At 38.5% G+C, this 24442-nt stretch overlaps 1 protein-coding gene across 2 annotated transcripts in view; it reads right to left on the bottom strand.

Annotated features, from left to right (window-relative positions):
• Positions 1–15761: 15761 nt before the first annotated feature.
• LOC128856989 (uncharacterized) overlaps positions 15762–24442 on the bottom strand; it is a 165941-nt gene continuing 157260 nt past the window's right edge. For both annotated transcript variants that reach the window (XM_054092470.1, XM_054092471.1), the window contains one exon: positions 15762–17457. In XM_054092470.1, the coding sequence (XP_053948445.1) occupies positions 16484–17457 (974 nt within the window). In that variant the 3' untranslated portion in view covers positions 15762–16483. The remainder of the gene's footprint in view (positions 17458–24442) is intronic.

The following is a 24442-nucleotide window of genomic DNA, read 5'->3' as shown; positions in this document are numbered from 1 at the left end:
TGGTGGAGTCGATCTCTTCGATCAGCAAACGGCAGCTTACCGAACTCGGATTAGATAAAGGAAATGGTATTGGCCCATTTTCAAATTTTGTCTAAATGAAGCTATTGTAAACTTGTAGATGTTATTTCGAAAAGCTTATCCAAAAGTAACTCTTCTCGACGTCTTACAAAAAGCATTCTTTCAAAACCAATAGAACTTCATCCAGTTTCAGCACGAAAGAGGAAACGAGAAGACGAAACTAGATACGATGGAGTCGAGCACTACGTAAATTATTCAAGAACTCAGCGCCGATGCAAATTTTGTGACAAGTTTACAAAATTTATTTGCATGAAATAAAATTTCGGATTGCACCCAGATAACTGTTTTACAAACATCATGTAAGTGACTCATCAAATAACTAAGAAATTTAAAAATGTATGTATGTATAATATGTCAATTTATTACTAAAATGTTGATTTGAATTCAAAACCTATGTATATATTCTAATTTTATTTTCATAGAAGTAGCTCTCCGAATACGCTTATGTATGATATATCATACGCTTTGCCACGCCTACATCTTTTGAGATAATTTTTTGAAAAATGGAAATGAGCCGTTTAACATCAACACAAATCTTTGGTGAAAATTTCAGTCACCTTTCTTAACTCGTTTTATGTGTGAGCATTAATGTGTTAACTGCTTTAAGCTGAGGCAGACTGGTAATGATTGAAGCTAAGAAACTTTAAAAGCTTGGCGAATATTTCTCCCTTAAGAGTTCATAGGCAGGCAGAGAGCGTACGTTCTCTGGTAGTTCCTTTTCCGTTAGCTTTTGTGCAAGAAAGTTCAAAACAGCATCGCTTAGTATTCACAAAAGATGTCGCTGAGCATCACGGCTTCCTAAACTATTAGCTTAGAAACACACAATTGATTAACTTCCCGCCGGAAATCAACGCACGCAGAAGTAAAATGAAAACAAAAAAAGCATAAAAATACAGGAAAAGCTCTACTACTTGCCACCTTCTGCCGCATAATCATAAAAACCCGACAAAATGAAAGAAAGTCACACACTTGCAGCAATCTACATGCAGCGAATGCGGGCTAAAACAAGGAAGCTCATGTATGGAAAAAAAGTTAAAAAAGGGTTTCGTTTCGTTATTCATTTCCGTTGGCCACAACTGTGCTAGTCGCGCCGGGCATTTGAATCACGTGCGGTCTGCACTTTGTGCCGCGTTATGCGTTGCAAGCATGATTTTTGAAGCAACTGCGTTTTTATTATTTTTTTTCATTCGGGTTTTTGTTTAGAAAAGGCTCCATTCGGTTGGCTCCTTGAGTTCCTGTTTCGCATATTTTCCCCATTTTATTTTATGAATCTATATCTTTTGTCTGTGTTGTTGCCGCAACAACCATTGGCGTTGTTGGTTTCTTTTGCCGGCATTGTCCTTTCGGCGCGTAATTAGTTCACTGGGGCATGCTGCAAACATGCAACATACACATTCACACACACATCCACGCCATACATATCCGCGCGCATGCATAGGCACATACCTACATACATACACATATGGGCATGAATATTACACATTCCGTCATTCGCCATTTGCCATTTGCCAATTCTGCATTCCGCAGTCGCACTGGAAGGCGCGCAGGAAGCCAATGCGGATTTCCATGCCGCTGCACGTGCCACATAAGCGCTGAGCTTTCCTTATTGCGTTCGCCTTTGCTGTGTTGCGCTCGTTTGGCTATGGTTGTTGCTATTGTTGTTGTTGAGCTCGCGCATTACTGCGTCACACATGCCTACGCGTGTGTGTTGTTGCCGCTTTTTGTCACAGCGATTTCCTACGTTAACAATTTAAATGAAGCTAAGTGATTTACGACTTGAAGTCATTTTGCTACTTTCTTCTTTCGCTTTCTTTGCATTTTATTTCTCACATTTTTTCCCCTATATATTTTTCTTTGCCTGCGTATGCCCTATTTTTCGCAATTTTTTCTCTCAGTTTCATCAAAAAGTAATTTTCCAACTGCATTCACTTGCAGCTGTGGTCTCCGCGGTGTTGTTGCGGCTGGATCAGCTGCTCCCATTCCTGCTGCGCTTTGGGGAATCACATTTACCCTACTTAGCTCGCCTAACTTCAGCTATTCAACGATTGCAACAAACTTCGCTTTTCACTTCACTTGTATTTTTTCGTCTTGTTCTGGCTACTCCCACTTTCTGTGCGGCGGTTATTAGTTAGCCGACAATTGGTGTGCCTACACAGTGAGTTCTTAACCTGCGACCTACTAACCCGCTGTTCCTTTCACTTTCACTTGCGTTTGCCCCCGCTTTGGCAGTTGTTGCTGTAACAACTCTGAAAAACTTCATGGTTGCCTTTAATGTTGTTGTTTCCTTAGGGTTTTTGCGTTTTTAATTTATGAAAGTCATGCCAAGCCAGCAATCACCTGCTCAGTGGTATGCAAATTCATAGTTTCCTTCGCGGCCCCTTGGCGTATACGTAACATAAAATAAAGAAAGAACGAGCAAGTGCATGAATGTATGCCTGTGTGTCTGCATCTCTATGCGTATGTATGTAGGCCTATACGTATGTATGTATGTCTGTGTGTATGTGTTGTTGTATTGATCACTTAATTGGCTTTTGCTGCAATTTCATCCCCGATGTGCAATCCTTTGACTCTTTTGTTAAAAAATATATTAATTATGCAAACAAGGAAAAATTGGATTCAACCGCCTCACGCAAATGAGAATACAAGCACATTTTTCATATTAACCCATGCACACCTGACGTGCCAAATGAGTACACTTATGGCAGCACAGGTAACATAGGTTTTGCGTTTCACAAAATTGGAGTATTGTGCGATTCCGTGAGATAGAGATTTTATACAGGAGGCGTGCCAGGTGCCAACAATTTTAAAAATAATCGATTTTATTTGCAAAATAAGTAATTCATATTAATATGCATTAAACAATGCTTTATTCAACAACACTAAACTCTTTTGACAGTGTGTGCTGTCTTTTGAGTATGTCATCACTTTGAATACGATATCATCATTGCATTTTTCTGCTCCTCCCTCATATCCACCCATTTACAAAAAAATAATTAAACTAGAAGCTCGATTTTAATTGGGTAAAATATTGGCATAAATTTCGTTATCAAACGCAGAGTATTTCGAAGTACTTCCCGCTCATTTTATTTGAAGGTTTCTTCATTTTCAGCTAATGTGCAACTAAATGACATAGCTGCAGGCTACAAAATCAAATATGTAAAGGATGATTTTTTAGCTATTATCTTTTTAAACAGTTGGTTTAAACAGCTGACGCACGTTTCGTGTTTTGTTTCACTGTCAAACATCTTCAGTTTGGTCTATAATTTAACCACGAATCGTCTTACAAACGAAGAACGCTTGCAATCATTGAATTTTATTATAAAACTGCGTGTTCTGTTAAGAAAGTTTATCGCGCGCTTCTTCCATTTTCTGGTCACTTTAATCGACCCACTGAAGCGGCTATTCGAGCTATTGTGACTAAATTTAGAACCAAATTTACATTATTGGACATCAAACCACCAACAGCTTACGTAGAGTGCGAACTGAAGAAAATATCGCAGCTGTATCGGCCAGTGTTAATGATGACCATCAATTGCCGATTCGTCGCCGTTCGCAGCAATTGGTCCTCTGTTACTCAACGACGTGGAAAATTTTGCGAAAGGATTTAGGTGTGAAGCCTTTCAAAATGCAGCTGCTGCAAGAATTGAAGCCGAACGACCTACCGCAACGCAGAATTTTTGGTGAATGGGCTCTTGGAAAGTTGGCCGAAGATCCACTTTTTTATCGAAAAATTGTGTTCAGCGACGAAGCTCATTTTTGGATCAATGGCTACGTAAGTAAGCAGAATTGTCGATTTTGGAGTGAAGATCAGCCAGAAGAATTTCAAGAGCTACAAATGTGTCCAGAAAAGGTCACAGTTTGGTGCGGTTTATGGGCTGGAGGTAACATTGGACCATACTTTTTCAAAGATGCTGCGAATCGTAACGTAACTGTGAATGGTGAGCGCTACCGTGAAATGATATCCAACTTTTTTTTGCCTAAAATCCAAGAGCTTGACTTGCATGACATGTGATTTCAGCAAGATGGAGGCAGATGCCACGCCGCTCGCGTAACAATGGACTTGTTGAGAGGAGAGTTCGGTGAACATTTTATTTCACGTTTTAACGCCTTTAGATTATTTTTGTGGGGCTATGTTAAAGCTCATGTCTATTCAGACAAGCCTGCTTCAATTAACGCATTGGAAGACAACATTAAAGCATTTATATGTGAGATGTGAGGCCGAAACATTGGAAAGAGTATGCCAAAATTCGACTAAGCGGATGACCCATTTGAAGCGCAGTCGCGGTCAACATTTGCATGAAATAATCTTCAAACATTAAATTATATGGACTATAATCTATGTGATAATCTATGATACTAAATACTATGAATTTAAATAAAAATTTCATGCATTTTTCTGTACTTTACATGTGTTTTTTTGAAAAACTTTCCTATAGCTCTTAAAAAAATCACCCTTTAGCTACTTGCTCTCGAACGCTCCTTTGTTAATTGTTGAATAACTGAAAAAGTATTTATTGGATTCACTTAAAATTTTCACACAATGCTTTCAAGATATTATACTTGAAGGAATTGTAAAAAAAGAATCCATTTTTTTTTTATTCTGACTACCCCCTAATCCCTTCAGTAATCCTCTAAACCTAGTCAGTAAGTTTGTTAACATTGACTTGATTGAGGGTTAATTCCACTAAAAATATGCACTTATTTATGATTTTTTTTTGGAAAGATGATTCATGTAAATTTATTTATCCAATTAGTATACTGTAAACTCATATTTCAAAAATATTTTCAAAAATTTTCACAAGAAAATATACAAAATTGAGCCGTTGACAGCTGATCTACGCAGACGTCTTGAAAAAAAGGCAATTTGCCGTGGACAGTTTTTCTCAGCATTGGATCATCTGAAATCAAAAAATTAAAGAGTTTTCATTGAAAAACAATTTTTTTTCAATTTTTTTTTAACATTTGAAGTAGAAGTGCGATTTTTAGACGATAAATCGCATAATATTGTTTATTGTAAAATAAATAAAAATTGAAAAAAAAACCTCCCAGGGTTACCTCGGTAATTATGTAGAGAAAGTGTGTACAAAATTTCAGGAAGATCGGTTGAGTAGATTAAGAGAAAAAGTGTCCACCGACTTGAAAAACGTCGTTTTCCAGAAAACCATAGCAGGTAGCCGAGTCGGAGCGGCCAACGGTTATAATGCTCTAACTTTGTGAGTTTTGCACCGATTGACTTAAAATTTGGACACAACATTCTTGAGATTATGTACATTCATTTTCTCAAATAAACCAAAATCGATTTTTTTTTAGCCTAAAAACCCTCTTAACACGAGCTTCTTAAATATTGGGTTGGGGAAAAAGTAATGTCGTATTTTGTCAATTGAGCGCGACATTTAAACATATCTTGCGTTGTACTTATTGCATCGGGTCACACTAAACGGCGATTTGAAGACGACAATCTGTGTTACAAGTGTCTCTTTGACAGTGTTGTGATCGTACGTTTCAATCTTAAGTTATAGCGCGTCAAAGATGGAGTCCACCAAGCAAGAAATTCGTCAGATTTTACTTAGAGGTAAAAATGCAACCAAGGCGGCGGCAAAAATTTCTGAAGTTTATGGGCCTGATACTGTAACGATTCGCACAGCACAGCGTTGGTTCGTTCGATTTCGTTCTGGTGTAGTAGATGTCGAAGATGCACCCCGTACTGGTAGGCCAATCGTCGTGGAGACTGATAAAATCGTTGAAATTATCCAAAGAGACCGGCATGTGAGCATTCGCTTGATTAGTCAGGAACTAGGTGTAGACCACAAAATCGTTTGGAACCATTTGCAGAAGATCGGATTCCAAAACAAGCTGGATCTCTTGGACCAAATCAACGTTTGCGATTCTCTGCTAAAACGGAACGAACTTGACCCATTTTTGAAGCGGATGGTGACTGGCGATGAAAAGTGCATCACGTACGACAACGCCAAGCGAAAAAGATCATGGTCGACTATGAGCTGCTCAACTGTGGCCAGACCCTTAATTCGGTCCCCTATTGTGAGCAACTTGACCGTTTGAAGCAGGCGATTGACCAGAAGCGGCCAGAATTGGTCAATAGCAATGGTGTTGTATTCCACCAGGACAACACTCGTCCTCACACATCTTTGATGACACGTCAGAAGCTACGAGAGCTCGGATGGGATGCCCTATTGCACCCACCATATAGTCCGGACTTGGCACCAAGTGACTATCATCTCTTCCGGTCCATGCAAAACGCCCTTGGCCTTAAAAGAGGCTTGCGAAAACTGGTTGTCTAAGTTTTTTGCAAATAAGGAGGTGGGGTTTTATAAAGGGGGGATAATGAAGTTGCCTTCTAAATGGCAACAAGTTTCCGAACAAAACGGGACATATTTGACTTGAATCGGATAATTCTAAGTACATTTAATAAAGCGTCAAATTTCGATCACAAATACGACATTTCCCAATATATTTTTTAGTAGTTAATCGAACATTTTTTCTCACCGATAAATATTTTCTTTTATAATCAATTTAAGGCCGAAATTTTGGTCAAAAATGATTTTTTTTTTTGAGAAACCACCATTTTGTTAAAGAAATATGTTTTGCTTATTTCTTCGATTGATTACTAGATTTAACATTACTTTAACGAAATCTGTTTGGTTTTTTAATTTCAGAGAATCCAGTTCAGAGATATAGTGGTCACCGCAAAACGTCTTTTTTTGAGAGAAACTCCCGGAGATCAGCTGCAGCTCCTTTCCAAATAAATATTTTTATTAATACTAAGTCTTAAAACAAGTCCCATCCTTAACAGCCCTAACTTTAGCTACCAATAAAGAAGTTTTAAAATTTCGACTGCGCTCTTTTATTTGGGGCCAAATGGGTTAATTTCTATTTGTTTATTTTTTCATGTTAATCTCTGAAAATTTATTTCTTATACAAACCTATATGCTTTAATTCCGGTATGAGCTTTTAATTTTATTCGCAGTGCACTGCAATAAATTCGATTTTTGTTGTCACTGGTTTTGCTCACCACAATTTGCCATCATCACTGATAAGCGACGAATAACTTTATTTGTCTGATTTGGTTGTTACAAATATTAATCAATTGTTCACAGATGCACAAAAACTTGTAAACAAACATAAATAGAGGGTGTTCAAATAGGGGTCTAATTGAGAGATTCGGCTGGAATTTATTCCGTGTGTACATACAAGGAAATGTAAGAATTTGATAGCTTATTTGTCTAGAGGCATGCGCTGAAGTTTGGAGAGTTCTTGTGCGCATGCCTAAGATGTTTCAAGAATTTGTTTATATTCGCAAAATAGAGTGTGTAATATGTTAGGGGCGCTATCGGCATAAGATGGGACCTTTCGCCTAAAATTACATTTTGGCTACACAACACAATTATACAGCCAGTTTAGTTTAATTTAGAATCCTTGTCTGGTGGAACCTGCCGAAAAGGACGACATCAGTTAAGTAGCTGTAGATAAGCGAGGCTATAGCTTGACTTAAACTAGGGACAATCTAGTATTCTTAGAAACTTTGAGTTCTTCCTCACGGTGCTGGATCGTTGCACACCCTCGCTGGGCCCGAGCGGTACTCTTTCCATTCATATTCCCTCAAGGAAGGAGTGAGCGGAGTGCAACATTTAGCGACAGAGCATGAACTTGAAGTTGGATGGTAGAGTTAGTGGGTGAGTATTCCATCAAGCTCAACTTCATGCTTCCGCACCACTGTAGTATTTTCCAATCGAAAGTAGCCGCAATTAAGGAAGCAGTAAATTGGTTGCTTACTTCTGTAAATATTGTAAAGGATCGAAATATTTACTCCGACAACAAAGTGACATTTAGGGCCTTGACCTCATTATTTGTGCGTTTCAAATTAGTCAGGGAATATTTGACTTCTCTCTCGATTGCATTCGAATACTTCGATATTAGGCTCATTTGGGTTCCCGGTCACAGCGGCATAGAGCGATGATGTGCTGATGAGCTGGCTACACAGAGGACCCTGGCAATGGTTTGATCGCAAGGCGAGAGAATTGGGATTCCCTTCAGAATCTGTGGTCTGCTCCGGGAAAGATGTTCCTCGCGGCAACTCAGTGAGCACTGGGCTAGTGTGCAAACGTGCAAAGTCGCGAGAACTTTATGGCCGCGGGTAGATAGAGAGCACTTGAGGGAACTTCTAAGGCAAACAAACCCGCAACTCTCGAATTTGGTAGGTTTCCTCACCGGACATTGTCCGTTAGGAGTACATGCGGTGAGACTTGGGATTGCTTCAAGTCCTTAAAAACTGTTTGAAGAGTGAGGTAGAATCATATTAGTACCTTTCTTTATTGGGGCAAATATTTAGATATCTGAGCTCTCCCTTTGTTGCTCCACCTGCCTATGTAGCGGGTTTAAAGATCACATATATGGATTGAAGCGGTTATATGAAAGATATTAGCCATTGTTGGTCGTCAACCTCTAATCCAAAGTCTCTTCGTCCTTTTTCCAACTGCTTGGTTCTTTTCTTTCTGTCGTGAATTCATCGTGTAGGATTCGCCTCTAAGATCCATTGGTTAAGCTCTATAGCGTCCTTGTGTATTCGAGTCGAAGGACTTTTTGCTGAAGTTAGTCATAAATTTTCGTATATACTGACTAATCTAGCTCCATTTGCGCCCATAAGTCTCAACTTCCATGAAAGCACAATCGACACACATTTTATTTTTGCCGATTTTGAAGCTCAGGCTATTCATGATGACGTTGTTCAATACCAGCGGCCCTATCAGAATTGGGAATGACCTCTCCGTGTCGTTTGATACCGAGCGAGGTTTCAGTCCAGGTGACTCGATGCCGTCCATTCCACTGCGTAACATTAAATCACGTAAGCGATTCAGTCGTTATAAAGGACAATTTCTCGAAAGTAAATTACGCATGTACTCAATTCGCCTCCAATTTTGTTGAAACCATATCCAAGTGAGGCTCATTCATCCAATTCTGTCCAAAAAATTATAAATTCTCTTGACATCACAAGACATCTCTTGCAGCACATGCTGATATGTTGCTTGAAAATGAGCTTCTGCACTAAAGATGATTTTTGTTGAACTACCTCAAGGATTCTCTCTAAACAACTGGATGGAAGTAAAATGGGCTGGGGTATTGGAACTGGCATATATTCTCACAGACTTAATATTGAGAAATCTGTGCGTCTCCCTAATACCAGCGGTGTCTTCTAGGCGGAAGTACTGGCAATTGGGGAAACCTGTAGGCTACTAATCGCAGATTTCTCTTTTAAAGACAATATCGTTATTCTTTCGGATAGCCAAGCTGCAATCCAGGCACAGGGTACGGCTACAACAACTTCTAAAGTGGTGGAACAGCCTTACCACCTTGAGTGAAAACCATAAAGTTACCTTAATCTGGGTCACGGGACATCGGAACATTGAAGGTAACGAAAAAGCAGATAAACTGGCAAGAGGCGGATCTGCCATGAATAACGCTCTTGCAGAATCGGTATTCACACTATTAGGTGCAGTCAAGAGTACAATTTCCCAAAAATACCTCCGAATCGCGGACTGTAGGTGGAAAGTCCAGATGAAATGCAAAATTAGCAGAACGTTATGGCCACCTACAACCTCAAGCAATCGTCGGCATTAACAAGAATGATCCGAGGGGACGCCTGGAGACTAACGGCAGTCATAACTGGCTTTTGGTCTATCGGAGAACAAGCAGCCAAAATGGGTATCCCTCACAATATATACTGTCACAGTTGTAAACAACCGGAGAAAAAGGAGACACTCTTCCATTTCCTCTGTGAATGCCCTGCCTTATGGAAGGATAGAATGTTAACCCTGGGCCAACCGCTGTTCGAGAGTCTCGAACAACTATCTGGTTTAGACGTTAACAACCTAAGAAGGTTCCTTAACCGCACAGACTGGATATAGTCTTGCTGTAAATAACCGTTAAACAAGTTGGTAACAAGTATGTGGCAACAAAATGGTGCGGAAGCGCTAGTTGGATTCTAGAAGAATCACCACTTTAACCAACCAACCAAAACCTCATAGGTCCCCTTTCTGGCCAGCTCATTTGCCTTGCGCTTTCCTACAATGTCCTTATAACCAGGTACGCAGATGAGCCGTATATCGAAGAATTCGGGTGCAATTAAAGTAAAAGTTAGGAATTCTCTGACCAATTTCGATTGCGTCATCATTGTGCCCAGCTCAAACGACCAAATTAAATGACTTAGAATTTGTTTTATATATTTTTCCATTTTTACTATTATTTTTTTCTTTCTCATCTTAAGGCATGCATTTGGATATTAAAGTCATATTCATATTACCATAATTTAAGGTTCGATATTGTTGTTCTTGTTGTTGAAGTGGTTGAGTATTTGTACGGAAATATTCCTAATTAGCGACCAGCACCGTTTTACTACCACTGCTCTCGTGTGATGATGTCTTGTTTTTTTTGTTTTTTTGTTTTTTTTTTTTGTTTGTTTCAAAGTCAGATCCATTTTGTGAGATCCAAGTATATCAACAAATTCTTCATCTCATTGTCTGAGATCTCATTAATTTGCTATACGAAAGGCTTACCGAAAGCGCGAAGTCGTGCCCTAGACTTTCTCTTCTGCTACCGCCCTTCCGCTTCACAGCTTCTGCAGATGAGATTGAAAGGAAGGTTGAGTCTGGCTGCATGTTCCCTTACTTTCCAATAATCTGTAAGCGTTGCAGTGATGCGTGAGATGTTTGGCCGAGAACATCCTAACAGGTAATTCGTCCTTTGGATTTTGTACGACGGTTATGTGTTTTTTTGTTGTTGTAATACATGTAGTTAGTTGTTTCCATCTTCTTTCGGCAAAAGCATGATAGTGTGAAGCAATGGATGCTTTTATTATGTTGAGTGGGGTAGCGACTGTCCCGCCTCTGCTATGTCTAGTGTCGAACCTTTTCTTGCTAGCTCATCCGCTACCTCATTAACCCATATGTTCCTATGACCAGGAGCCCGTATCAGAGTAATTTCAAGCCAATGACTAAGCAATTCCAGCTCCTCTCTACACTGTAAGACTAGTTTGGATGAAATGGAGTTGGAGTCTAAGGCCTTGGTAGTTGTTTGACGATCTGAAAATATAGCTACTCTTGCACCAACTTCCTTGTAGAGTTTTAGTGATTTGCATGCTTCTCTGATCGCTAAAAGTTCTGCCTGGAACACGCTGGCATTATCAGGAAGTCGAGTTGACTGAGAAAAAATGAGCGGCTCCGAATGAAAACCAGCTTCCACACCACAGTTCATTTTAGAAACGTCACTGTAGATTTCAGTATCGTATCTTCCAATCACTCCCCCTTTGCCCCATTCGGCTCTCGGTGGAAAACGTACCGTAAAATCTTTCTTGTAGTTAAGGTCATAGACTATGTAGTCTGATTTGTTTTTAAGCAGCGAGGATCCCTGTAGAGGGATATTGCTGCGACCGTACGATTTTGTTGTCTAGCTTCCTATGTCTCTGCGTCTCATCGCGCTGCAAGTAGCGATTGTTTTTATATGTAAGTTTAATGATAATGGATGAGTTAGTGCATTGAGCGCTTCAGTAGGACTTGTGCTAAGCGCTCCTGCGGTTAAGATACACGCTCTTCTTTGTATCTTGTTCAGCTTGGCTTGGTTGTATTTTTTTTTCTATTGCGGGCCACCAGACGAGTCGAAATTCTGCATAAAGTTTTAATATTTCGAAATCACAAACTATTTTGGTAAACATTCCTATTTAAATGCTAAACTGTGCTGCCCCTAATGTAAAGCCCTTTACTTATGTCTGCAACGTTCGTTGATGCATGCAATTCGTATTTTGTGCATTTGTTTCAATATTTACTCAGTAAACAACAAACGAAATTGCGGTCTTTAATAGTCTCATATTTCGTAAACGGTTCATTTCGGCAGTATTTGCTTACATTTATTCAGTGATCAATCTACGCTATGCAAATTCATGCAGTGTGGGGCAAAATCGTATGTATTTTTCATGGTGATTTATTTAAAAATATGTATGTAGGTATGTAGTACTACCTTTAGCTGCAGCTAATCCCGCATGACATTCAATTTAAAATTATGCTCTCAAATGTATGTAAGTGATAAGAAAATAAATAGTTTCAGAGAACTTAAAAGAATTCATGCGATTTTTATTTTTATTTTTTGTTTGTGAATTTTCTAATTTTCTATTTTCTTATATTCTAACTCGTTAAACAAGGTTTCAGTACTTACTGTAGAGTTTTCCGAGCGAAAAATATGGAGTACCCAGATGTGATCGAGTATCACTTTAAAAGGTCATTAAGGACACAGATTTATTGAGAAATTAGAAATGTAATAATATAAACTTATATTCTATTCGTGTGCCGCTTAAAATTCGTCTACAAAACTGAATTATCCCATCTCCATATGTATCGATTCTCTGTCTGTGGTTTGTGTCGTAGGGTGTTGCCAGCAGTATTTGACGCCTAAGAATTTGCCATTGACTCTTATTAATAGTCACCGAGAAGGATTTCTCCAACGGCAGCTGCGGGCTTCAGAATTTAACATTGGCGCGAATGACTGGAATATCTATTCACCTCTGACCCCCACAGTGATGATGGTGGCTAGCAAAATGCACCTTTTTAGCTCCGTCATGTTAAATCTGGTACTACTGCTCACTATCGGTGTAAGACTGGTACCCCTAACTTTCGTTCTTACTTACGTGAAGGAGCCACCGATAACTTTAACACTGGCCATCGCAGTGCCAACACATATCTGAGAGGTCATCTTGCGCGAGTATTTATTGCTGCTGATATTTCAAAATATCTTAGTGTTGAAAGCCAAGATTCCCATTTATGTATATGCCCCCGATACTTTCATTACGGCTATGGCAAGTGCTTACACAAATCTTTATGAAAAATGCAAAGTAGACGAAGCTTTTAGAACCACCGTAGTTTTTCCTATATTCAAAGAAGGGGATCCTGCCCTAGTAAGAAAGTACAGAGGAATTTCATTTCACCATTTTCATGAACTGCATTGCTAAAGTTATGTTGGGCATAATTAACGAAAGAATAACCCCTTGGACTGAAAGGAACACTATCTTAACGAGTATCAAGCCGGCTTCAGAAAGAATTACTCCACAGTAGACAATATATTCAATTTAGCCGCTATTGTCTATTTAAAATTCGAAGAAAAGTATAAAGTTTACGCGTATTTTTTCGACTTTAAAGCGGCGTTTAATAGAGTATCAAGAAACGCCTTGATATATAAGCTGCACTATATTGGTCTTGCAACGAAACTAATGAAGTTCATAGAGAATATATTCTGCGATACAAAGACAGTTATATGGAATGGCTCAGAAATTTCAGATGCATTCAAAACAAACTCAGGCGTCAAACAGGGATGCTTATTGTCGCCAATACTATTTGTTCTTTACATAAACGACTTATATGAAAGCTTAGAAGGAGGAGTAAACATAGAAGGGATATGGATATGGACGATATGTGGTTTCAACAGGACGGTGCCACTTGTCACACAGCTAACGAAACAATGGCTCTTTTGCGCGAAAAATTTGATGGCCGAATAATGTCACGTCGCGGCGATGTCAATTGGGCGCCAAGATCATGTGATTTGACACCGTTGGACTTCTTTCTTTGAGGTTATTTGAAAGAAAAGGTGTACGTCGATAAGCCAGCAACAATTCAAGAGCTAAAGGATGAGATAATTCGGCACATTAACGGCATAGAACCTCAATTATGCCTCAGCGTAATCGAAAATTTGGACCATCGGATGGAGATGTGCCGCCGAGGCCATTTGGCCGATATTTTGTTCCATGTGTAATTGAGCCATACCAGTATTATCATAATAAAGAGAAATGACAATAATTTCTTAAAAACGTGTATTTTATTCAATATCAACACCGGCCCTTGAAACTTAACCGACCTTTACAATTAGTATATAAAGGGTTTTTCAATAAGGGCGGGTAGAGATGCAGAATGTCAGTCGTGGCGTTTGCTGTGTGGCACGTAGCGCCGTCCTACTGGAACCACATGTCGTCTAGGTCCATATGGTTCAATATGGGCCATAAGAAATTGGTTATCATCGTTGTGTAGCGCTCGCTGTTGACGGTGACCGCCTCACCAACGTCGTTTTCAAAAAAGTACGGACCAATGACGTCGCCGGCCCAAAATCCACACCAAACGGTAACTTTTTGAGGATGCATTATCACCTGGTGAACCTCGTGTGGATTGGTGTGGTCCCATATACTGCAATTTTGTTTGTTAACACAGCCATTCATCCCAAAATGCGCCTCTTCACTAAAGATGATTTTTCGCCCAAAACTGGGGTTCTCTTCCAAACGATTCGCAGCCCAGTCAGCGAAGAAACGACGTTGTCTATGGTCATAAACTTCGAGCTTCTGGGTCAGTTGGATCTTGTACGGGTGTATGCCCAAGTCCCGACGCAAAATTCGCCAAGTTGAAGTCTGCGAAAGGCCAAGTTCTTGTGCACGGCGAGGAATAGACTGCCTCGGGTTCTGCTGTACACTTTCACGGACGGCGGCAATGTTCTCGGCTGATCTTGCGTTCCTTGAACGTACGGGTGTTGGCTGAATGTTTACTGACCCGGTCGTCTCAAATTTGGCCACCAATCGTTGAAGAGTCGACTTTGAAAGGCCACCACGTCTACCGAAAAATGGGCGCAATGCGCACAACGTTTGCGTTAATGAACACTCATTTTGATAATAAAGTTTTATCATTTGAACGTGCTGTTCAATCGCGTAACTTGCCATGATGATTTGGCATAAACAACTGAATAATAAACAAAAGATTTGACAGATGTCAATAAAACAAAATGGCTGCCACAGGGCGCCAAAATCGACCCACGCCAATTGAAAACCTCTTTATAAGGAATTAGATTGGTCAAAAGGTCTGCTTTATTTTAAAAAATATGATGTAGAATCAAGCATGTGGATAATGAGTGCTAGAAGTGACATGGTAACTTTAAATAACAACAGATTTGACACAGAAAATAACACTCCCTCAATGTGTAATTTGTGCGAGCTTGAAAACATATCACATTTCCTGGCGCGCTGCCCAATATTAAGAGAATGTAGAAAAGCCTTTTTCGGAAAATTTACCTTAAATGACTCACAACTGATTGAGATTCTCAATGGGGAAAATGATCATTGTGATAAATTTTTGCGTTTCATTAAATATGCCTCTAGAGATTACCTAATAAAATAGTTTAACTGGTTAAAAACCGTAAACCGAATAATTGTTTCGCACGAAAAATAAATCGCCAGACGGCTCATGCCATTTTCGTTAAATTATTGTAAATATGTTTTTTCTTAATTTGGAATAAATACTACTACTACTACCAACCGTCCTTCGTTGCTGAGGGTTTGCTCCAAATTTGGAAAAACTTCTCTTATGAGGCTATCCTCTGAGCTCACAACTTGTGAATGCATTAAAGCTTTCGTATTCTATTACCCTATGGCCTCGCCCATCTCAAGCAGGTTTTGAGAAACGGGCCCACAGATAGAGAACAGAGAAGTGGCGAATAGAAGATGCCTACAATCATCTATAATTATCTTTCATATAAATTTAAAAAATAAATAATTAAAATATTTTCTTCACTTCCACTATAAGCCAAAACACAAAAATACTTACTTTTCCCCAAATTTCCTGTGCATAGTGAAAAAGAAAACACAGCTGTAGTAAATTAAATATGTATATATCTTATAATTTCGTTTATTTAATTGATTTCCGCTATTTACATTCCAAAACTCCTTCGACAACCAGTTCTTCTCATAAATTACGTTTATATTCGTATCGGATTTATTAAAATAAAAATTTGTTACATTTCAAATGATTTTTTCTATAAAGTAATTTTCTTTTTTCGCATTTTCGTATGTACATTTCCTACATATTATTACACTAATTGATTGATAAAATTATTGTTGTATTCATTGTTTTGCGTTTTTGCGAGTAATTCCAGCTGCTTCCAAATAATATCGCAGAAAAATAAAAATTCTTTTACCAACTACGTTTTGCGTTTGATTTTATTGTATTTACTTTCCGCTCAGTTATCCAATATTTGTATGGATAGTTTTTGTTAATTTTCCACATACATACACGAAAATGACATTTCGTTAACATTTTTTATGCTGCCTTATTTTACAATTACTTATTTCGCATAGTCTCGCAACGCTTAAATTTTTGATTATCATTTTTTATTATTTTATAGTAAAATCAGTTTGTTCCTGCGGCATTTAACTCTCGTTCTTTTCATTATTTCTTGCTTAATTTTTACGCAGCTAAAGTAGGAGTATATTTTTTGGTGAGAAGTAAAATAAATTTGTGCTTTTTATAAGAAAATTAAAAATTGAAAATAAATTTGCTCAAAGTTTGATATGAAATAATTTGCCAACTCTTTGCAATTAGCCATAGTAGTTCTGGCTCATTGATGGCTGAGTGGGATAGCTTTTGGCACCCGAAGAACTGGATGCAGATCCAGAGGAACTCGACGATGGATTCTCACTGAAAAGGCCACCAAAGTTACGAGAGCCCAGAATTTCATTGAGTGGATTGCTGCCACCGCCGCTGCCACGATTGGCGCTGCTACCACCACCTCCCAGTAGGCTGCCCAAAAAGCTGCCAGCACCGCCGCTACCACTACTACCACCGCTGCTGCCACCACCACCACCACTAAGCAAGCTGCCCAGAAAATTACTAGCACTGCCACTACCGCCGCTGCTGCTGCCGCTGGAACCACCGCCGCCCAACACAGATCCTAGCAGACCGCCGAGTATGTTGCTGCCTGATGAGCCACTGCCGGAACCTGATGAGCTGCCACCACCATAACCACCACTGGGCGTGTAGCCACCGCTTGGTTGATAGCCGCCGTTGGTGCCACCACTAGCACTACCACCACCACCGCCGGCGCCGCCGCCTTGCAAGGTTTTGGCTATTTGGCCGGCAATAATGCCGCTCACAGCTTGACTCACCGCTGGATTGGAGAAGAAATTCGAAAGGAAACCGCCGCCTTCCTTGTCTTTGGGTTTCTGCGGCACATTACCGCCGCTGCCGCCACCATAACCGGGCGCATTTGGCACATAACCACCACCGCCTGCATTGGGATTGTAGCCACCAGGCTGATAGCCACCAGGTTGATAGCCGCCGGGCTGGTAACCTCCAGCTGGTGGTTGATATCCGCCAGGTTGTGGCTGATAGCCGCCATAGGGATTGTGACCACCAGCTGGTGGGCTGTTTGGCAATGTGGGATAAAGACTGTGCCCGCCAGAGCCGCCACCACTATAACCACCACCACCACCACCAGCGCCATTATGCGCGTCGCTCATATCGGGAATCGGAGCGCTTGGATTGTACGAGTTGTGTGTTGTGCCGGTGCTTACTATGCGCAGGCGTATTTTCATAGGTTGACATATTTGGGTGGAAATGAATGTGAAGATGTGTGGTGTGGTGTGTATGCGGTGGTGAATACAAAGTGTCTCGGTACATTCAATACATTTCATACATTGGCGAGTTGTGTAAAAAAAAGCAATTTTGTTTTGATACAACGGTTTGCGTAACGGTTTTTAATAGTTTAATTTTTAGCACAGATTCACCATAGCAGCAGAGCGCAGCGTAGTTGAGTATAGATTTAAGCACAAAAGCGTTAATACCGAAAAGACAAAAAACAGAATGAAAGTAAAATTACTAATTAGCAACAACAAAATGAATGAGAAATAAACAAATAAGAAATAACACAAATATACACTAATACTACAAAGGATGTAAAGAGTTTATAAAATTATTACTAAATGCAATTAAAAATTAATTGATAAAATGTGGTGAGATTTGAAGTAAACCGTGAAATGGCTGAGTTACAAAGTCTTACATTTTTCGGTCATGGAACTTCAAGAGTGTAATTTTTCATCAACATTTGGAAATGCCGAAACTCTTCAGTTTTTACCCATAAATTAGTTAAATTTGCTTTAACCCTTTCAGACCCTACCGCCTTCATTTTTCATGTCGGTTGAATTTTTTATATACTCGTTTGTAAGCAACATTGGAAAGTGTTTTTTTGCAGGCACTTTAAAAAAATATTAAAATTTCCCGAGTTTATTCATTTATATATCAAAAACAACAGACTTTGATAAACACTACATTCTGTAATTAGTTTTGGTGTGATATTAGTGAAACAATAGCCAAGATGCATCCTTGAATTACCAGAACATGTATCACAGTAATACGAAACTTCCAGCCTAACTCCAGACGGTCAGAGCCAAAGCTGAAGTCCGCTGCTCGAGTGCACACTTGAAATCGGCCTGGCGCTGTATCGGCGGCGCTCGAGTGAAAAGCGTTAAAGTACCCTTAACTGTTTTCTGTGAAGTTCTAATGGTAAGTTTTTTGTTCGTGAGGCAAGCGAGTAAGTTGAGATATTTTTTTATAAAGTAGCCGAATGGGTTGGTGCGTGATTACCATTCAGAATTCACAGAGAGGTCGTTGGTTCGAATCTCGGTGAAAGCAAAAGTAATAAAAACATTTTTCTAATAGCGGTCGCCCCTCGGCAGGAAATGGCAAACCTCCGAGTGTAATTCTGCCATGAAAAAGCTCCTCATAAAAATATATATCTGCCGTTCGGAGTCGGCTTGAAACTGTAGGTCCCTCCATTTGTGGAACAACATCAAGACGCACACCACAAATCGGAGGAGGAGCTCGGCCAAACACCTAACAGAAGTGTACGCGCCAATTATTTATTTTTTTTTAAAGTTTGTACTAAATAGGTATTGCTTTAAAGTGAAGTATCGCAAAAGTAATAAAGCACTTTAATTTAACTTATTTAATTTTAATTAGAGAAGACTTTCTTGCTTCATTGAAAATAGTAAACATTTTGACGTGATAAAGTCTTATAATTCGATTTAGCCGGCTGCACGCACGAAAAAATGTGTCGTTATCTTGCTCATGGTCGTTACCTTGCATGAACTGCAAGCGAGAGCGCGAACGAACGGCAAAGAGCACAATCGGCCCCCGCGTTCGGCAACGTTCGACATCTGGGTGAGCATATATATGTATGTAATTATATGCGCATATGTATATAAATTCACATATTTGTATTAGCATATGCCTTCTTCCTGTGTGCATGGTAATGAACCATTTCTCTGTTGAGAATAGGAGATGATAGGAAAAGTAGGAAATGAAAGGGAGTGTTTCGAGTGTAAAGTGTCTTAAAAAAGGCAAATCCATAATGTTGCCTCTATGTGTTGTTGACTTATTAACGTCTGATGCACAGTAGAAATTGAACATATCTTTCATGAATTTGATAAATGTTTCGTCATTTTTCACGTTTGTGTAAATGTATTGTAACTTGATCAATTCCATTGCGATTCCATTTACCTTCTTCTCTATATCTATACAAAATATCTATCAAACAAATAAAATTAAAATTTTGTTTTGAAAATTGCAACCATTACATCAGTATTTTCTTATGACGTTGTCACGTTAAACTATCGTCAGTAAACCGACTTTACAGACCACCTCTTTTTGTGAACTTTTATAAAGCGATTATATTTGACTAATGCAACAAAATATCTACTAATAAAATAAATATTCATATTTTTCTTAAAAGAAAAAAAATATTTTATTAGTTCTCGAAAGTTATGAAGCGCACTTGAAATAGCAAATTAAAACTTTAATTATGTTCAAGGCTCATAAAAAATGTCATTGAGCAGAAATTGAAAGTTTTTACAAGTACTATAGTCATGGTTCTGAATAAACGACCGGTCTCACAAGACTCGGTATGATAATTATAAATATCAGAATATCATCTTATAGGGATCCCAGCTAATTCCACCTTGGATGTGTGCTGTTAACCTTTCTGCTAAATTTTGGTATTTGAATTCAGACCTGATTTCAGGTAATACTGATTTTGACTTTGCCCACGAAAATTTCCTGTTTAATTTAAATACGTTCATCAACTTCAGGAAATTAAATTTCACTGACGAGGATGTCATTGTTGGTATAAGGGTATAGAGGTAGTCAGAATTTTCAAAAAATTCGTTTTTTGTTTTGCATTTTCTTAAAGTACAATATCTTCGAAATGTTGTGTGAAAATTTGAAGTGAATCCGACAAATACTTTTCGAGTTATTCTCCAATTAACAAAAGGCGCTCGGGCGCACCGGAGCGTTCCAGCAAAACATTAAATGCGTTTTTCCCACTACAACTATGTTTTTTGAACTGGTGATCACTGGCAGATACCGCTTGGTAGATTTATGTAAAATTTATACTGCTTTTGAAAAACATAAAAAACTCGTGCCTAACCGAAGGATTTTTTTTTTCCAAAATTTCGAATTTTTTCAAAAAATTAATTGTCGTTTTTTTTTCTCGAAAATCTTGAAAATATTTCCTCAGGCCGCCATATTGTCAATTTTGGAAAAAAAGCTTTGATCAGGCACAAGATTGTCTGTTAATAAAACTAATTTCTCTTATCCGATTGATCCAACGACTTGTGATGATCCCCGCAAGGGACTTCAGGAAAAACAGGCTCTACACAAACTGCGATAACTTTTACAAGTATCATTATTATTATTTTTTTTTTTTTTGAAATTTTGCTAAAGTCAAGTCGAAACATGTTGTATTAATGCTATGTTTTTATTTTTGTATTGTAAAATAAAGCAATTGATTAGGAAACGAAATTATTGAAAATCATCAATTTTTCGGGCCTTTGACTACCCCTAAACCATATAAGTCATATGTTGATGACCTATCGGTAGTTCTAACGAAAAGTTATCCTGCTTTGATTACGCCTTTGAAACACATTTTCCACAAGCCACTTTCTGCTGGAGTCTTTCTTGATGACTGGAAATTGGCTTTTATTACGACTGCCTTTAAAAGTGGCAATAAAACTGATGTTGAGAATTATATGCCAATTTTCAAATTAACCACAGTTTCTAAGCTGTTTAAGGGTATAGTAAAAGGCAAAATATACTTTGCAGTTGAATATTTGTTATATCTAAATCAAAATGGGTTTGTTCCGGGCAGACTTTCCTTAACTGATTTAGCTGCCTTTACGGAGGGATGTTTGGTTACATTCCAAAGAGCTTTCCCAATGAACGCACAGTCTTTTGATAGGGTATCTCAACCAATATTGGTAGCTAAACTTGAGGGTGTCGGCTTTCTCTCAAAATTTCTAAAATGGGTACATTCCTATGTTAATAATAGGCACTGCGTTCTTGGACTGTATGGTATAATATAACGCCTTATTGGTTTTTTGCTTCCTCTGGTATCCTCCAAGATAGTGTACAAGGTCCGTCACATTTGTTCTCTCGATTAACGAAATTTCCTCCTGTTTTTCCAAGTGTAATTTTCTTCTATAAGCGAATGATCGGAAGATCTATTACGAAATTAAATATCCAGAAGATTCATTCACTCTCCAGCATGAATTGAATAACTTACGTAGTTCGAGTGATCGTAATCGTGTATTTCTCAAAATTATGCGAAAGTTTTTGATTTTTTTCCAACAGCTTACTACATCTCTTGGGTGTGTATTTGACTCACAATATTTGTATTGTTTCTGAATCGTTCGCAATATTGGGCTTTACTCGTCTTCGTTTTCTGATCTCTATACTCTCAAATTGTTGTACTTGCCCCCTATGTTGATGTGTTTCGTCTTTGATATTTATGCGGGCTTAATAGATTCTCCGTATCTGCTCAATAAAATTCATTTTAATATTCCCTTACATATTTTTCGTTGTAATTAATTGGAGCGACCTACAGTTTCAAACCGACTCCGAACGGCAGATATTTTTTATGAGCAGCTTTTTCATGGCAGAAATACACTCGGAGGTTTGTCATAGCCTGCCGAGGGGCGACCGCTATTAGAAAAATGTTTTTATTAAGTTTGGTGCTTCACCGAGATTCGAGCCGACATTCTCTGTGTGAATTCCGAATGGTAGTCACGCACCAACCCATTCGGCTACGGCGGCCACCCGTAGACCTTTGATAATAGTGACACCTGCTGTTATTTTTTTTTTTAACGCAGATAATATTCTGAGACTGACAACTTTTCCGCACTCACAAAAAGTGGTACTAAAACTGCAGTATCAAAAGCCATGGATCGCTTAAGGCATGGAAAAATTTTTGAATTATTCAATTATTCCAATGTGCAAGTTATGCCAATGAAACTGGTCGTTTTTTTTTAAGAAATTTCGAACGAAATATTGTATATTTTTTTTCGAGCCTTTTATGGTGATCGAGAAGCCTGTATTTAATAGTCAAGAGGGTGATGTGTCTGCTGCATGATAGAGACAGGGAGAGAAAGTCTGGTGCGGTTTCGGAATGTTGCTTTTATAAACCTTTTTCAAAATGTTGCTAGAGAAGTAATTTGGGTTACAAAACCATAACTTTTGAATTATTGTTAGCTGAAATTGACTTTTGTTTGAAGAATTTTTGGTTTCAGCGAGGCGGTGATCCTTTGTTAATCTCTATTTAAAATTTTTCCAATTAAAAATTGATGTCAGTAAAGATTTTTTTTATAGCTCAGAAATGATTCTGACTTGAAGTTATCAAGTCTAATATTGGTCGAGAAAACCGTGAGATAGCGTCAGAAATTAGAAACAGTGAGCGATGCCATATTGTTCGATTATTTGGAAGGTTCATACTTTCGAATGAAGTAAGATTAGGATCGGCTGGACTTGGCTGACTGTGTAGATCGCTCATAAACCAGAAATTTATTCATAGTGATACCAAGTATTTCTTAAGGAGAGTTTACGAACTCTATATTTTGTCTTTAATGCAGAGTTTAGATAACTAAAGTAGGCGAATTAAGTAAAATATCATTAAAAAATATTAATAGTGCCTCTTATGTAATATGACACTGAGTGATTCGAGCTCTGTCCAAATACAATGGACAAAGGGATAAGCTATCAGTTTTTTGAAACAAAGTTTTGGTGGTCTAGTCACAGAAAATGTGGAACTCAAGATTCTGCGGAACTCAAGATACTTGGACCTTTGCACCCTTGCAACGGCGAATATCGCAGTCGATAGAACAATGCGCTGCATGAGCTTTTAAATTAATAGCTACTTTTTATTACCTGAAGCAGTTGACATGAACTGCGATAATAAACAAGACGGTGCCACATAGCAGATGAAATAATGGTTCTATTCTGAATGAAGTTCCCAGAATGCATCATCTTACGTATTCCTTGGTGATACGCGCAAAGTATGGTCTATATCAATAAGCGTGAAACAATTACACAACTGAAGAACGAAATCACACACTTTATAAATTATATGCAGCCCAAACTAAGCCAAAAAGTCTTGGACAATTTTGATATGAGCCTTTTGTATTGCAAGAGGAGTCGTGGTGGGCATTAAGCGGATATTGTGGATACATAGATGGCTAGAAAATATGACAAATTTTGTTGTGTTTATTTACAGAAGCCATTTTTGCGGGCTTAGGTTAGGTTAGATTGAAGCGGTTGTCCTGTGGGACACACTCAGGCTCATAGCCCATTGTGAGGCCGTGTGGGGAGCTTGTCCCTATCTCTCCTAAAACTAGTGCGTGCTTTTCAAAAATTTTAGAATAGGTATATCAGATTTCTGCAGAACTGAGATCTTCCAACTCATTAAAAAATTGTTTACCTAGAATAATAAACATGCGTCTGGATAGAGCAGGCGAGAGGCACAGTAGATGCGAGATGGTCACTTCGTCGTCCTCATCTAGACAGCTTCTACAGAAGTCATGTGTTTGCACACCCATACTTTGGACGTGACTACCTATTAGGCAGTGCCCCGTTATGACTGAATCAGAGTGCTAAGACTGTGTTTATTTTGGTTTAGCAGAGATTCTGTGCGTTTACCATTTAGAGTCGGTCACAGTTGACGGGCGATTTTGCAGGTGGCTTCATTACGCCATCTTTCGTTTACTTTCTTTACAATTTCTTCAAGGACCCAACGTAGATATAATAGAAAATGATTTAAAAGCAAAGTGCTCTATGTTTAAATTTGTAATTGAAGTGAATTAAGCACTTTTAAATTAAAATGATGATAAAGAGATTAAGGAGGCGCAGCGTTGGGGTTTTGCGAACTCTAATTTCACGTTTGTTGTCTCTCAAATCTCATCACATTTTAGTTGTGAATCAAATGTTTATTATACTTTCTATTGTAAATTAAATTGGCTAAACTACTAAGTAGATGGGTGTACGTATGCATTAATAATGAAGAGTTCTTAAGCATAGTTTGAAAATTCCATTGAACATTTTTTCCTAATCGTACTTTTATGCATGTTGTTGTATTCACTAATTAAAGCCATTGCGCTAATAAAACACTTGACGCTAAATTTCGTTAATTTTGGGTATGATTTTGTTGAATTTCGTTTTTTTCAATATTTCTTTAT

The sequence above is a fragment of the Anastrepha ludens genome, chromosome 3 (assembly GCF_028408465.1).
Source record: "Anastrepha ludens isolate Willacy chromosome 3, idAnaLude1.1, whole genome shotgun sequence".
In the NCBI taxonomy this organism is placed as follows: Eukaryota; Metazoa; Arthropoda; class Insecta; order Diptera; family Tephritidae; genus Anastrepha; species Anastrepha ludens.
Note: the sequence above shows the minus strand (reverse complement) of the source record. Positions and strands in the feature narration are given on the sequence as shown.